At 39.3% G+C, this 14,023-nt stretch overlaps 3 protein-coding genes and 1 pseudogene across 3 annotated transcripts; 2 read left to right on the top strand and 2 right to left on the bottom strand.

The window, feature by feature from the left end:
- Positions 1-10: 10 nt before the first annotated feature.
- Positions 11-917, top strand: LOC120182187 (protein trichome birefringence-like 16). The gene has a single exon (XM_039187219.1). The coding sequence runs from the start codon at positions 11-13 to the stop codon at positions 770-772; it is 762 nt and encodes a 253-aa protein (XP_039043150.1). The 3' UTR covers positions 773-917.
- A 1,208-nt stretch (positions 918-2,125) lies between these two features.
- Positions 2,126-6,120, top strand: LOC120193191 (inter-alpha-trypsin inhibitor heavy chain H6-like). The gene is made up of 13 exons (XM_039195778.1): positions 2,126-2,665; positions 2,815-2,967; positions 3,064-3,273; positions 3,364-3,453; positions 3,586-3,702; positions 3,787-4,056; positions 4,169-4,325; positions 4,430-4,507; positions 4,606-4,706; positions 5,029-5,196; positions 5,297-5,371; positions 5,449-5,556; positions 5,640-6,120. The coding sequence occupies exons 1-13, from the start codon at positions 2,276-2,278 to the stop codon at positions 5,976-5,978; spliced, it is 2,256 nt and encodes a 751-aa protein (XP_039051709.1). The 5' UTR covers positions 2,126-2,275; the 3' UTR covers positions 5,979-6,120.
- A 185-nt stretch (positions 6,121-6,305) lies between these two features.
- LOC120201197 lies at positions 6,306-8,661 on the bottom strand (annotated as a pseudogene).
- Positions 8,662-12,328: 3,667 nt separating this feature from the next.
- Positions 12,329-13,622, bottom strand: LOC120201218 (ubiquinone biosynthesis protein COQ9, mitochondrial-like). Its single transcript, XM_039201879.1, has 4 exons — positions 13,299-13,622; positions 13,025-13,196; positions 12,801-12,874; positions 12,329-12,727 (listed from the first exon to the last, which is right to left on the bottom strand). The coding sequence occupies exons 1-4, from the start codon at positions 13,611-13,613 to the stop codon at positions 12,647-12,649; spliced, it is 642 nt and encodes a 213-aa protein (XP_039057810.1). The 5' UTR covers positions 13,614-13,622; the 3' UTR covers positions 12,329-12,646.
- Positions 13,623-14,023: the final 401 nt, after the last annotated feature.

Raw genomic sequence — 14,023 nt, 5'->3', positions numbered from 1 at the left:
ACATTTCTGAATGTTTTTTATTGAATTAGATAGGGGAGTGATATTACTCGATGTGGGCAGCGAGTATGGACTTGTCATACCGCCTGGTGGTGTACGTCGTGATGGTTGGGCTTACCGGGTTCTCAGAACCAATACTACCGTCCTTTACTATTGGTCATCAAGCCTCTGTGAATTAGAACCTTTTAATGTCAAGGACCCACAAACAGAGTATGCAATGCATCTTGATCGGCCTCCGTCATTTCTGCGCCAGTTTCTGCACAAAATTGATGTCCTGGTTCTCAACACGGGACACCATTGGAATCGAGGGAAACTCAGGGCTAACAGGTGGGTCATGTATCTTGGGGGTGTACCCAACACCAGCCGGATGTTAGCAGATATTGGACGTGCCAAGAATTTTACAATCCACAACACTGTGAAATGGCTGGACTCTCAGTTTTCGAAGCATCCTCGTTTGAATGCCTTTTATCGGAGCACCTCCACTAGGCATTTCGTGAATGGGGGTTGGCACACAGGAGGGAGCTGCATCAATACTGCACCAATGTCCATAGGTAAAGAAGTATTACAAGAAGAGTCCAATGATCCTATCGCTGCCAGTGCCATGAGAGGGACAGGGGTTAAGCTTCTCGACATAAAAGCTTTGCCTCAGGTGCGAGATGAGGGACACATATCCCATTTCATTGTTACATCAGCGCCAGGAGTCCAAGACTGCCTGCAGTGGTGTTTGCCCGGTGTTCCCGACACATGGAAGGAAATCCTCTTTGCACAAATCTAATCCAACACGGTCGGTCGTTACTAAATGAAGAATCCTTGCAGCATGACCCGAGACACGAAACTGCTGCCTGTTCCTATCATTATTTGAACATACTCTTGACGGCATCCTCTAACCGCATCTTCCGTGGCAAGACTTCCATGTCGATCCAATGCTCATTTGTGTTGTATAACCACAAATTGTGGTGGTTGTTCATGTATATCAATTCTTGTTTTGAGCTTAAACTTTCCGATCATGACCGGATGAAGCATCGGAGTAAATTTAGCCCGAAACTAGGTACTTCCGGTGCCGCCGAGGAAGAACGGATAGAAAAATAGCACCAAAGGGAGGGGGAATGATATACGGTTGGATATTAGAGAAAGAGATGTATAAAAGATAATGCACTGAATTATAGCCGTTGGTAGTTGGTCATAACTAAAATAACTACCTTTGGGAATTTAAGATACGGTAAGTTTTATCTTCTGCTTCGCCAGACCATCGTATATTCGTAGTCCCCCCGTTTGAGATATACTTATCTGGCAGAAATGTCTTGGTGTAATTGTGAAATCCGTCCATTTACTTTATTGAAATTGAAAAAGTTAGTCCCTCTACCTTTAATTTGTTAAATTTCAGTTATTATACTTTATAAAAACTGACTAGTTAATCCAATTAACGATGAGTACCATTGAACACCATTAGTTTAATTTATAAAAAAATAATATTTTAAAGGACTCAACGTATAATTATAAATTAGTTAAAAATTTAAAAGTAATTATTTAAAATAAAATTTTATCGTTAAATTATCGTTGCGAAACAAGAAATTAACAATTGAGACGAATTCAATTAACAGAAACAATCATTGAACAAATTATGAATAGAATTTATCAACCGAAAATAGTGATAAAATAAAATGTTGATGAACTAAAAATGTTTTTCAAAAACAATCCTTAAAGGGTGAACCTTCTCATTTATATGGTCGATAAAAACCCCAATAATCAAGTATTGGTCCGTTTTCGTCCGTTTAGTACCTAAAATTTTAATTTTTTTAAAACCTAACGTTAAATTTTGAACGGGTACTAAAATAAAACAAAACAAAACTTTAATAAGTATAGTTTTGAAAAAAATCAGAAGTTTAGATATTAAAACGGATCAAACTTGATAGTTTAGGTATTAAGCTCATAGTTTAACCCTAAGATATTCACAGAAATGCTAATCTAGGGTTAAGTTGACGAAGTTTAGTCTGAATCGGTTATGGAGTTAAGCTTGCTGCATGCATTAGTTTTATTACGTGTTACTACAAAATAATTATTGATAAAAATAGGCTTATTGTTTTCTCTCAAAAAATGAAAACCAAATCATTTCTGAGACCAAGAACCCAATCACCCGAGTAATCCCAGATCCCAACGAAGCTGAATTTCTCCGTTCCTTGCTGTCTAAAACAATCCCTTTCTTTTTCTAACGTAAAGAAGAAGAAGAGGTCGAAAGAGTTTTTTTTTTTTTTTGTGGGTTTAAACTTCACGTTAAACAATGGCGGAGGATTTTGCAAAGGCGGTGGAGGACGGGCTAAAGCTAGGGAAACGGATATACTTAGGGAAAGACAGGGCGGTGGCGCCACCGAAGCCACTGCCACCAATGCAGAAGTCACCGCACGTTTACTTGCCATCGGCGCCGATGGTTTACGCGGTCATATCCGACCCGAGGATCGTCGACAATCCGGACATCCCGAGCTACCAACCCCACGTGCACGGGAGGCTGGATCCACCCGCGTTGATTCCCCTCCAGATGAACGCCGTCGATCTCGACGTCGATTGTTATGGCGATACGGCTTTTGTTCGAGTTTCTGGGTCGTGGAGGGTTCATTGCGTTATGGCTAGCCGTTCTTGTGATTGTCGCATCGCAGTCCCGATGGGTGACCAGGTCGGTTCCCTTAACAAGATCATGTATTCGGCTAATGAAGCTCTGTTTAATTTGCTATATGGGAACGAATTGATTTTGTCTTGATGTGTGTTTATTTTGGTTAAATCTGGTGTTTGGAGTGCTTATTAATGGCGTCAAGTGGCTAACAGGGTTCAATTCTAGGTGTTGAGGTTGATCTTCCTACAAAATCATATTCCTCCCAACTGATTGGAGTAGAAGAAAGTAAGGGAATTCAAAAAACAGCCAAACCAGAAGATGGAGAGTTTGTGAATTCCCAAATATTTACCATAACAATACCAAAGGTGCATCAATGTCTCAAAGTTATAATGATTTCACTCCACTGAGCAAAGGATTAGCCTACTGTTTCTATCTAATGAATGTTTGCTTTATATTTCCAGATCGATGGTGGTACTTTTATTTCAATTAAGCTTCACTGGTCTCAGAAATTGACATATAATGACGGCCAGTTAACTTTGGCTGTGCCCTTCAGTTTCCCTGAGTTTGTTAATCCTTCTATAAAGAAAATTGCAAGAAAAGAGAAGATACAATTGAATGTACACTCTGGTTTTGCAACTGGAATGGTCCAGGCGACTAGTCATCCTTTCAAGGTGCATATTTGATTAAGGACCATTAATGATATTCTTTTTTACTATCCTTTTATTCTACTTATTGTTCAGTTCACCTCTTCAACATTTCAGGAATTGAGACATGAGACAGGGGGGATTGGTTTCTTATATGAAGCAAATGTTCTCACATGGACCGAAACTGACTTGAATTTATCATATAGCGTAAGAATTTGAATCAGACTGTTTGCATACCATCTTTTCCTGTAGAACTGCAAAACAGTTTCATGAAACATGAAAGTGATGCTACTTACATCAGACGCTTCTGGTTTCATCTGGTTGTTTACAACTTCATAGGTTTCTTCCAGTAACATATTTGGAGGTGCCCTTTTCCAGTCTCCATCAATAGATGACTTGGATCAAAGGGATATGTTCTGTATTTATCTTTTCCCTGGAAGTCAGAGCAATACAAAGGTTGGTTTAGCATTTGTTTCCTGCCTTGGCTTCTACGTTTGATTCTTCTTTTTGGTATCTATCTTCGTCCTGTTGGATTTATAGGTATTCAGAAAGGATGTCATATTTGTTGTTGACATAAGTGGCAGCATGCAAGGGAAGTCGTTTGAGAGTGCCAAGAATGCAATAAACACAGCCCTTTCCAAGCTCAGTCCACAAGATTCATTTAACATCATAGCTTTTTGTGATGAGACCTTCCTATTTAGCACATCCATGGTGTCGGCTTCCGATGAAGAAGTCGAAAGGGCCTCTGACTGGATAGCCAAGGACCATAGTGAAGGGGCTGGTACAAATATCTTTATTCCACTTCAAAAGGTGTTTACACTTTACACGTCTCATTTTTTTTCCTTCCATTAAACTTCATGTTTTCCGTACTGGTTCAAGAGAATAGGAAATGCAGCTTTTATATTTTGCTTACTTTTGTCAGGCAGTTTATATGCTGTCAGACAGGAAAGGTTCAATTCCTATGGTTTTTCTTGTTACCGATGGGGCCGTTGAAGATGAGAGGAAAAACTGTGAGTGGATGAATAAAGTTGTGAAAAATGGAAGGCCATTATGTCCACGGATACATACTTTTGGGATCGGTAAATAAGTTCGGTTTTTAGATCCTGCGTTTTCAGCTAGAAGCATAGTATTAATTGCAGATGAACACCATAGCTTCTAGTTAACTTGTTCAGTGATATTGCAGGATCATTCTGCAATCACCATTTCCTGCGCATGCTGTCCATGATTAGCCAGGGACAATACGGTGCTGCTTTTGATCTAGGTTTGTATGTATTTCGACTTCAAGCTCCTTAATCAAGTAAACCGTGGAAATAGGTCATATATCATTGATTTTACTAATATGCCCATCTTTTTTGTCAGATTCAATCGAGCCTCAGATGCAAAAACTGTTTAGTAAAAGTTTATCCACTGTTCTTGCAAATATAACCATTGATGCAGCTGATGATCATGGACAAATAGAGGTAAGTGTTTGAGTGCTTTTATAAGTTTCATTATCTGTGACATTTTTCCTCATACGTTACCTAGACTTGGATAAGAGTGTCCTACATGAATATGTATCCGACACGGATACTAGTGTCCTATACGGATATGTATAGGACACGAGTATGTTTATCTTTAAGGATCATGTCTCCATACCCGTGTTCAAAAATGTGTTGTTTATGTGTTCGTATTTTCTCTACACCTTATTAGAAATCATCATGTTCCCAATATTGCCAATATAGATTTTCTTTTCTCGTATCTGCACTGCCTAACGTGTGTTTCTTCTCCGATGTCCCCGTATAGGTGTACTCTTTACACGTTCCCGACCTTTCATCCGAAAGCCCGTTGATAATAAGCGGGAGGTATCAAGGCAGTTTTCCGGACACTCTTAAAGCTAAAGGCATCTTAGGAGATTCAAGCAGTTTTATCGTGGACTTGAAGATAGAAAAAGCTGACATACCTCTTGACAGAGTAAGGTCCCTGATACTTGCTGCAATTTGAATGTTTTTGCCTGCGTAGCTTCAATGATCTTCTCTCGGAGTGTTCTATATATCTCATTCTTCTCTTGCAGGTTATAGCGAGGCAGCAGATCGATCTACTCACGGCGCAAGCATGGTTTTTCAAAAATAAACAACTCGAGGAGCAGGTTTGTTCCTCAGTATTCTTGACATCTTCCTCCTATAGTAACAGCCGTTTCTGATGCTATTGTCTTATAAATGGAAGATTGCCAATTTGAGCATAAGAACTTGCAATATCTCTGAGTATTCCCGTATGGTATTACTCGATAAAAGAAAAATCGACACAGATGCAGAAGTCGCCGGAGGTCAGAAGGTAAGCTATCGTATATAGACATAGGACACCTCAGTATTATCCACTCAGTCATGCTGGCATATCTTTTGATTGACGGAGTACAGGCATCGAAGAAAGGCGATGCATGTAAACTTTTGGAGTCTGAAGAGCCTAAAAAGGTGTTGCTTCAAGTACTTACAGTTGGTTTCGGCAATCTGATTGCAACAACCAAAAACATTCGTCTGGGATCCGAGAAAGAAATTCCGCCCAAAGTTGAAATCCTTAACAAGGCAACTTCAAATTGCTGCCCTCGGCTGTGTGCAAGTTGCTGTTGCATGTGCTGCATCCAATGTTGTTCAAAGATGAGCAATCAATGTGCCATTGTATGTACACAAGTACTCGGTGCTATTGCATGCATTGGCTGCTGTCAATGTTGCTCACTTTGCTTCCCTGAAGAAGGGTAATAGACCCTTTTCCCACGGTTTTAAAGTGATCAATTTGGCCACAATATTAACCCTGCTAGGTTCTGCTCTGGGCTTTTGCTTCGGCTGCCTTCGATTTTGCTCTTAAAACTGTTCTCCCTTGGACAAAGATGGCTAATAAACGCATTCCTATAATTGTATAATGTGTAAAATGATAAAAATTGGAATGTTACTTCAGTTTGAAGCATGCAATATACACATTTGCTGCATCACAGTATATAAAATCGAAAACTCGAAGAATGATATGGATTATTTCAGAACTGGAAATATGGTACATGCAATTTTATCACTTATCTTGAGTAGCAATCCTTAGACATGGGACTCAGAATGACTATCATCCTCCGGAAGATGCCGTTCAACATGTTCCTCGACGTCCAGCTTGGACTCGACATGATCCTCATCTGCATCTGTTTTCATGTGGAAAGTTTCCTGGATTTTTGTCACACCTTTCTAATATGCAGCATCGAAGAAACGCGATTTACCCGCTGACCACCTTCGACAACTATGTCTTGGACACTCTCTTTGTTGCTTGTTCCAGGTGCTTCCACCTGAGTTTCTGTTTTTTTTCTAGCACAGCTGGTTTTTCCTCATTGTTTTGTTCTACCTTCACTGCTGTGCTTTGGTCGTTTCGGTGGATACCCTTTCCTTTATGTTCTCGGAAACCGGGAGAAAATGGTAATGTTCAGTGGAGAAGACAAATATATGAGCAACCGCTGCAATTGCCATCTGCCAACCACAAATATATCATGCCGAGTATTGTCCAAAGGTGCAAAAAGTTCGAATGGAGATGTGCACCGCAAACGACTTACTTCGATACAAATCAAAAAGTCTTGCAACGCAGTCCACACTTTCCCTTCTTTGGGCAGAACCCCATATGCACAAAGAAGAGCAATGCCTACTTGCCACCAGGTGGCAAAGACAATGGCTTTGAAGCTTATAAACATTGCTAGTGGCCTTATGGGTCTAAGCCTTTCATGAGTTACATCATAGAACTGCACAAGGCAATATAGTGCCCACATTTGACTGAAGTTCATAACTACTGTTATATATGGGTACTTGCAAGAGAGCAGAAAGGTACAAGGAGTTAGATTCGTAAATCCGCATTCGGCATTCGAATGCTTATATACTCGATAAAGGATTGTACAAAAGGCCATCATACATACCCATAGAACCATTTGAATTCCCCGTCACCGTAAACACCAAAGACCTCCAATAACAGTATTAACAATGCGCAGATTGTCTTTAGAATCATCTGAGTTAGCCAGCAGATATCACATTCAACGAAAACGTCACAAACATAATCAAATGATAGTCATAGAAATATTACCACGCCTTACATATTGGACGAGACCGAAATTTTCTATCGTGAGCAAGTCTTTCCCGATGAGAGACGGACGGAAGAAGAAGTTGCTGAATGACTTCTGATGTATTTCTTCTTGTTGTTCTTCTCTTTCTAGCAATGGCTTAACCAGCTGCTTTATAGATTCGTTTTCGAGAAGCTGAATAACTCTTCTTTCACCACCTGACACAAACTTTCTTATGCTTAAATGAAGCATGTTTGGTGAAGTAATCAAGTTAATATCGAAGCATACGAGTCATAATAAAATGGTGCTTACCTACGTACCTATACAAGCAATCAAATAGCTTCCGAAAGAATATACAGCAAAAGCTTCGTAGCAACTTCTCAAAACATCACAGGCGAGGGAGAATCGAGTGTTCCCCAACGACATAATCTGCCGAAATCGAAGAAAAGGGGACATCACATTGCCTCCAAGTAAGGAAGGAATATTGGATATATATGGATATATCCCGTACAGGTATGTTTGAATAAATATAACATTAAGCTTTGAAGTTAGCAATTTGACCCCTCTCGATATTTGATCCTAGTTTCGTTCCTACAACTTAGGATTGTCCTTTTTGGACATCCATAAGCCCTTGAAGGCTTTATTGTCCCGAAAGCTCCTCTCGAATTCGAATTCAGGAAAGGGAATCCTTTTAGGATGACAAAATCTCAAGGAGATGTGAGACATTCAAAGAGAAGCATACTGATATCCGTGCTCACAATGTCTGGCATATCTGAACACGGTGTGTTGCATTTAGCCAGCATCGTGATCGAGCACAATTCGAGTAATCGACATTATCATCTTCCTACAGTGCATCTCTCGAGCTCAAAATCTTAGAGGGAATCCCTCCATTTTGCAACTATGCTATACCATTTCATGGGGGTAAAACAGTCTAAAGAACACGATACAATATCGATCCGTGCTCATCCGAAACAATGATAGTACCTTGCCGGTCAGCTGATGTCGAAAACGGCTACCAGATTTGCTGGACCAATATCCAATAACGCAAACACAAAAAAGAGATGACAAACTTACAGACTCAGTAGCATAGACAGGAACCATGACCACAATCGCAACAATACATTTTTGTTCCTGGAAAATCAAACAATCAACAGCAGTACCGAGTAACGTACATATTAGAGAGATAAATTTGCTTACAGCAGGATTAGTGTACGATCTGAGATGCTGAAGAACGAGAAAAAGAGAGAGAACCACAGCTGCAAGTGCAAAGGATCCTCTGATGATCACTGCCGGACGGTGAAGATCTGTATATTCATCTTCATATGCTAAAACGACATTGCTACTGCCGCTTGCCATCCCTAATTCATCCAGTTTATACATACATACATATATGTATATACATATACACAGAAGCTTATTTGGTGACCATCATAAACCTAGTTTTAGCTGCACCTGAAACCCAGTAAAGAAGAGGCCATGGAAATTAGAAATCTGGAATGAAGCTTTGAAAGTTAAGCAGAGTTGATGAAATGGATAATGGATGATACGAAGGGGATGCCGTTGCCGTTGCCGTTGCCGTTGCCGTTGCCGGTTAGAGTTTAGAGTGGGGACTTTGCCTATCTTTGCTCGCCATGCTGCCACGTACAAAGTTACATCCTTTATTCCATGACACGTACGTCGGGCCAGATTTTCTCATCAAATTATTATAAAATAAGATAAAGTACATAAATAATCATCTAATTTTAACTATACTACTTTATTAAGTCTTTAACTATTAACAGATAGAAAATTATATTCTAGGAATGTTATTTTATTAAATTTTACTATTAAAAATTAGAGAAAATAACTTCAGTGACAAAAAATGTCTTATAATATACGATTTTAACCAATTTTTTTTGGACTTGCCAAAATGACCAACTAAATCATAATGCGATCGATAATTCGCAACGCGATCTCCGGTATCGCAAATCAGTTTCCAGATTCGCAACGCGAACTTCGACTATCGCAACGCGAACTTGGACTATCGCAATGCGATTTACATATTCGCATTGCGATAGTCCAAGTTCGCGTTGCGATAGTCGAAGTTCGCGTTGCGATTTTTTAAATTCGTTGCGATAGTCGAAGTTCATGTTGCGATTTTCCAAATTCGTTGCGATAGTCGAAGTTCGCGTTGCGATTTATTCCAAATTCGTTGCGATAGTCGAAGTTCGCGTTGCGATTTTCCAAATTCATTGCGATAGTCGAAGTTTGCGTTGCGATTTATTCCAAATTCGTTGCGATAGTCTAAGTTCGCGTTGCGATTTATTCCAAATTCGTTGCGATAGTCCAAGTTCGCGTTGCGATTTATTCCAAATTCGTTGCGATAGTCCAAAATCGCAATGACTGATGGTATTGCATTTGTTTCGTAAGAATTTTTTCTAAAAAGATAGTATTCGCGCGGACGTGTCGAAGACACGTATTACCACGACCACGACCACGAGACGCGGCGACGGCGGCACACGAGAGTCCCCCTTGTTCTCTATCACTCAACAAGGAAGTGGAAAAGCCAAGCCTTAAATACAATTCCCAATAGTGTTTCCAATACTATGTGGGATACTATGTGGGATTGAGCATTACCAACACTTGTTTCCAATACAATGTGATTATTCAGGAAACAATTAACAATCATGCACCTTAAAACAACTGAATCAACAACCAATTGCATTAGTATTATACGATTAAATATGTCATAATTAAAAGTCAATCTACAATCAATCGTGATTATTGCAATTTTAAGCAAAACATTCAAAAATAATATCATTATTTAAGGCTCAATCCCACATAGTATTGGGAACAAGTGTTGGTAATGCTCAATCTCATATAGTATTGGAAACACTATTGGGAATGGTATTTAAGGCTTGGCTTTCCCACTTCCTTGTTGAGTGATAGAGAACAAGGGGGACTCTCGCGCGCCGCGCCGCCGCCGTCTCGTCTCGTGGTCGTGGTCGTGGTAATACGTGTCTTCGACACGACCGCGCGAATACTATATTTTTTAGAGAAAATTATTAAGAAACAAATGCAATACCACCAGTCGTTGCGATTTTGGACTATCGCAACGAATTTGGAATAAATCGTAACGCGAACTTCGACTATCGCAACGAACTTGGAATAAATCGCAACACGAACTTCGACTATCGCAACGAACTTGGAATAAATCGCAACGCGAACTTGGACTATCGCAACGAATTTGGAATAAATCGCAACGCGAACTTCGACTATCGCAACGAATTTGGAAAATCGCAACGCGAACTTCAACTATCGCAACGCGAACTTGGACTATCGCAATGCGAATATGTAAATCGCAATGCGATAGTCAAAGTTCGCGTTGCGAATCTGAAAACTGATTTGCGATACTGAAGATCGCGTTGCGAATTATCGACCGCATTACGATTTAGTTGGCCATTTTGGCAAATTCAAAAAAAATTGATTAAAATCGTATATTATAAGACATTTTTGGTCATTAAAATTATTTTCTCTAAAAATTAAAACATTATTTAGCTGTCCAAGGTCAAAGGAGTTGAGTTTTTAACATTAATTAATCAATATGAACAAAATTAAAATAAAATAAAGAATGGTTGATTGATCCATCGAAGGCTCTCTCTTTCCATTCTTTTTAAAGCTTCCCATAATTTGTTTTAGTAAAAAAAAGCTAGGGTTTTTATTTAAATCCTTCTCTTCCAGCCAGTGCTATTTGTTTGGGGATTTGGGATTGAAGTATTAAAGAAGACTAATTTCCATGTCGTGGGCTGATCCTGATGATATCTTTCTCTCCACTTCTCCCGCCATCTATCGTGACTGTAATCCCTAGGCCAATGCAATTGAGTTATTTGATTTATTATGTGCAATTTTTTGTTCTTTTTACCTTTTCTTCGATTTTAGGTTTGGGTTTGTTTGATAACACTGTTTGATCCAGTTGATTCCCTGTTTTGTGCACTTTACTGCGATGGGTTCTTTCCATTTGTGGAGTTCTGTCCTTTCATGTTCTTGGATTTTCTGTGTTTTCCAATTTCTGTTTCAACTGAGAGAGCTGGTTTTGTGCTGCATGTCTAAAGTTACAAGCTTTGAAGTTTTATATTTTGGAGTTTCTGAATTGAATTGTTCGGATAACATTGAATGAAAATCCCCTTTGCTGTGTTGCAATCTGACATGTGTTCCTAATCAGATTTGTGTTATTGAGACATGTTAATGCTCTTGCTCAAGGTGTTTCATGCAGATGTTGCTGACATTTGTCCTTTCGTGTTCTTTGGATTTCCTTGAATGCTTTGGTTTCACTTTGCAACAGGCATGTCTAAAGTTACAAGCTTTGAAGTTTTATATTTTGGAGTTTCTGAATTGAATTGTTCGGATAACAGTGAATGAAAATCCCCTTTGCTGTGTTGCAATCCGACATTTGTTCCTAATCAGATTTGTGTTATTGAGACATGTTAATGCTCTTGCACAAGGTGTTTCATGGAGATGTTGCTGACATTTGTCCTTTCGTGTTCTTTGGATTCCCTTGAATGCTTTGGTTTCACTTTGCAACAGTTGTTTAGTTACTTATCTGTGCTTTATATATTTTATAGAGAAACTCCTTGTCGTGCTGAGAGATGGCCGGAAGCTTTTGGGATTACTGCGGTCTTTCGATCAATTCGGTAGTTTGTCCTGATCTTATTCCTTGCTAAGGTCTTATCTTCTTTCTTGGTTTCTTCGGATTATAATCTGTGATGTCCAGTGTCCACCCTTCTATGTTTTCAGCTAATGTTGTTCTAGACGGTGCTTGCGAGAGAGTTATTGTCGGAGATTCGTACTGTGACATCCCCTTAGGTCTATATGTATTCCGTGGGGGAGAACGTGGTCTTAATAGGAGAGCTGGTATGCTGTTTTGAGCCGTCTTAATAAGAGATGATTTCTGCTTACCTCCATAGCATGTCAATAACTATACGTGCAATAGCTATATATTAGGTTCTTCAAATCAGAGTGCGATACAAAGACAAGTTTCAGCAATAGGACTGTAAACAACCAAAAGATGCTTTATTATAAGTAAATATAGTCTCATATAAATTGTGAAGCAACAGTATCCTGTTAACAAATGATAACTACGCTTGCATCTACAAATTTATGTTCAATCAATTGCCAAGGAGATGAATCAAGGATCGTGGTTGATGCACTAAAGCCCTGCTATAAACTTGTTATGAAACCTAAACTTAACAGCTTGTGCCAAGTGATAAATACTAAGCTTGATAGCTACTAGTTTTTATAGCTCATCGAGCGTAATCTCGTATCTGAAGCGAGTCGTACAATTATAAAGAACTGTCTTGACTCGAGCTTTTATCTCTGAAGCTCTTTACCAACAAAACCCTGCAAAGAGCTAACCATTCCAGCACCAACAGCTTCTGCCAAATACTTTGCCTGCATTATGTCACTTCATTAAGATTCCAATTTTTCCCATACGTACAGAAGAAAAAAGAGGAAGCAGAACTACCTCCTGAATTGTCTTCTTCAAATCGAAAGCATCTTTCACTCGATTATCCAAGAACAGACATGTATCCCGGAACTCTGCAAGGAAATGATAAGTAAATGAAATGATATATAAACATTGCATCTCTACAAGGTCACTGAAGAAATTATAAAGGTGCATACACCTAAATACCTAATCCCTAACACCATAGTTCTGAGCACATGAAGATGAAGGTAAAGGAAACGAACCTGGGGAGCTGTCGGTCAGCATGTAAATCTCTGTTGTTGAGTATATCCCCCCAAGAACAGTGCGCTTCACATACAAATCTAGATCGGAAGTCTCATCACCGGCTGCATGCCAGATTTCATCAACCAGCATTGCCCGCTGCTTAAAACTTGTTGAAACATTCAACGGATGTGCCTACAAAGGATTGAGAAAACATTTTAACAAGAAAAATAAACAATTTCTTAACTCTAAGAAAACCATAAACGATAATATAGTTTCAAAATAGTATATTATCACAGAATTAATCGATGTACGGACGACGTGTCGTAGTGAGGCTTGAAGAACCCGAGCTTGCTCCCCTTCGTACTCGGCTCTCGGGTTCTTCCTATCATGACGCGGAACATCCCCAGCCACGGATGATTGCTGGAAACCCGTCGAAGAAGACGATGACGTGGAAGAATCAGGTGGATTATGGGCTCGATTAGGAATCGGTTGACTTTCTGTTGTGGTGGAAAACCGAGAGGAGACAATGACTGTTCTCATATCAGGGTGAAGGAGGAGGCGGCGTCCTCCTCCGCTAAGAAGGTTGCGATTCACCACCGTTCGATACATTACCGCTGCGTCGTTTTATAATATATATATAATTATATTAGTTGGGTTGAAGAAGGAACTATAAGCTCCACGTGGCTGAATTATAAGCTCCCAACGTTTCATTGAAACGGTCCACCAAAATAAGCGAAGAATCTCCCACCACACGTGTACATGGGTCGGACCGGGTTTCTATATTCGATTTAACTCGAAACATGAAAAATAAACTCGCGATATGCATACGAGTAGAATTATCGGTTAGCGTTTTTCTCTCCAGAAATCATAAGTTCAAGTAATTGTGCTCGTAAATAACTTTAAACCTTAAATATTAAATCTTAAACTCTAAACACCTTATGATTATAAAAATATAATTTGATTCTTATCTATGTAATTTTATGATTTAATCATTTTTATTCGTTTGTAATAAAAAATAT

Source organism: Hibiscus syriacus, unplaced genomic scaffold (assembly GCF_006381635.1).
Source record: "Hibiscus syriacus cultivar Baekdansim isolate YM2019G1 unplaced genomic scaffold, ASM638163v2 tig00000340_pilon, whole genome shotgun sequence".
In the NCBI taxonomy this organism is placed as follows: Eukaryota; Viridiplantae; Streptophyta; class Magnoliopsida; order Malvales; family Malvaceae; genus Hibiscus; species Hibiscus syriacus.
Note: the sequence above shows the minus strand (reverse complement) of the source record. Positions and strands in the feature narration are given on the sequence as shown.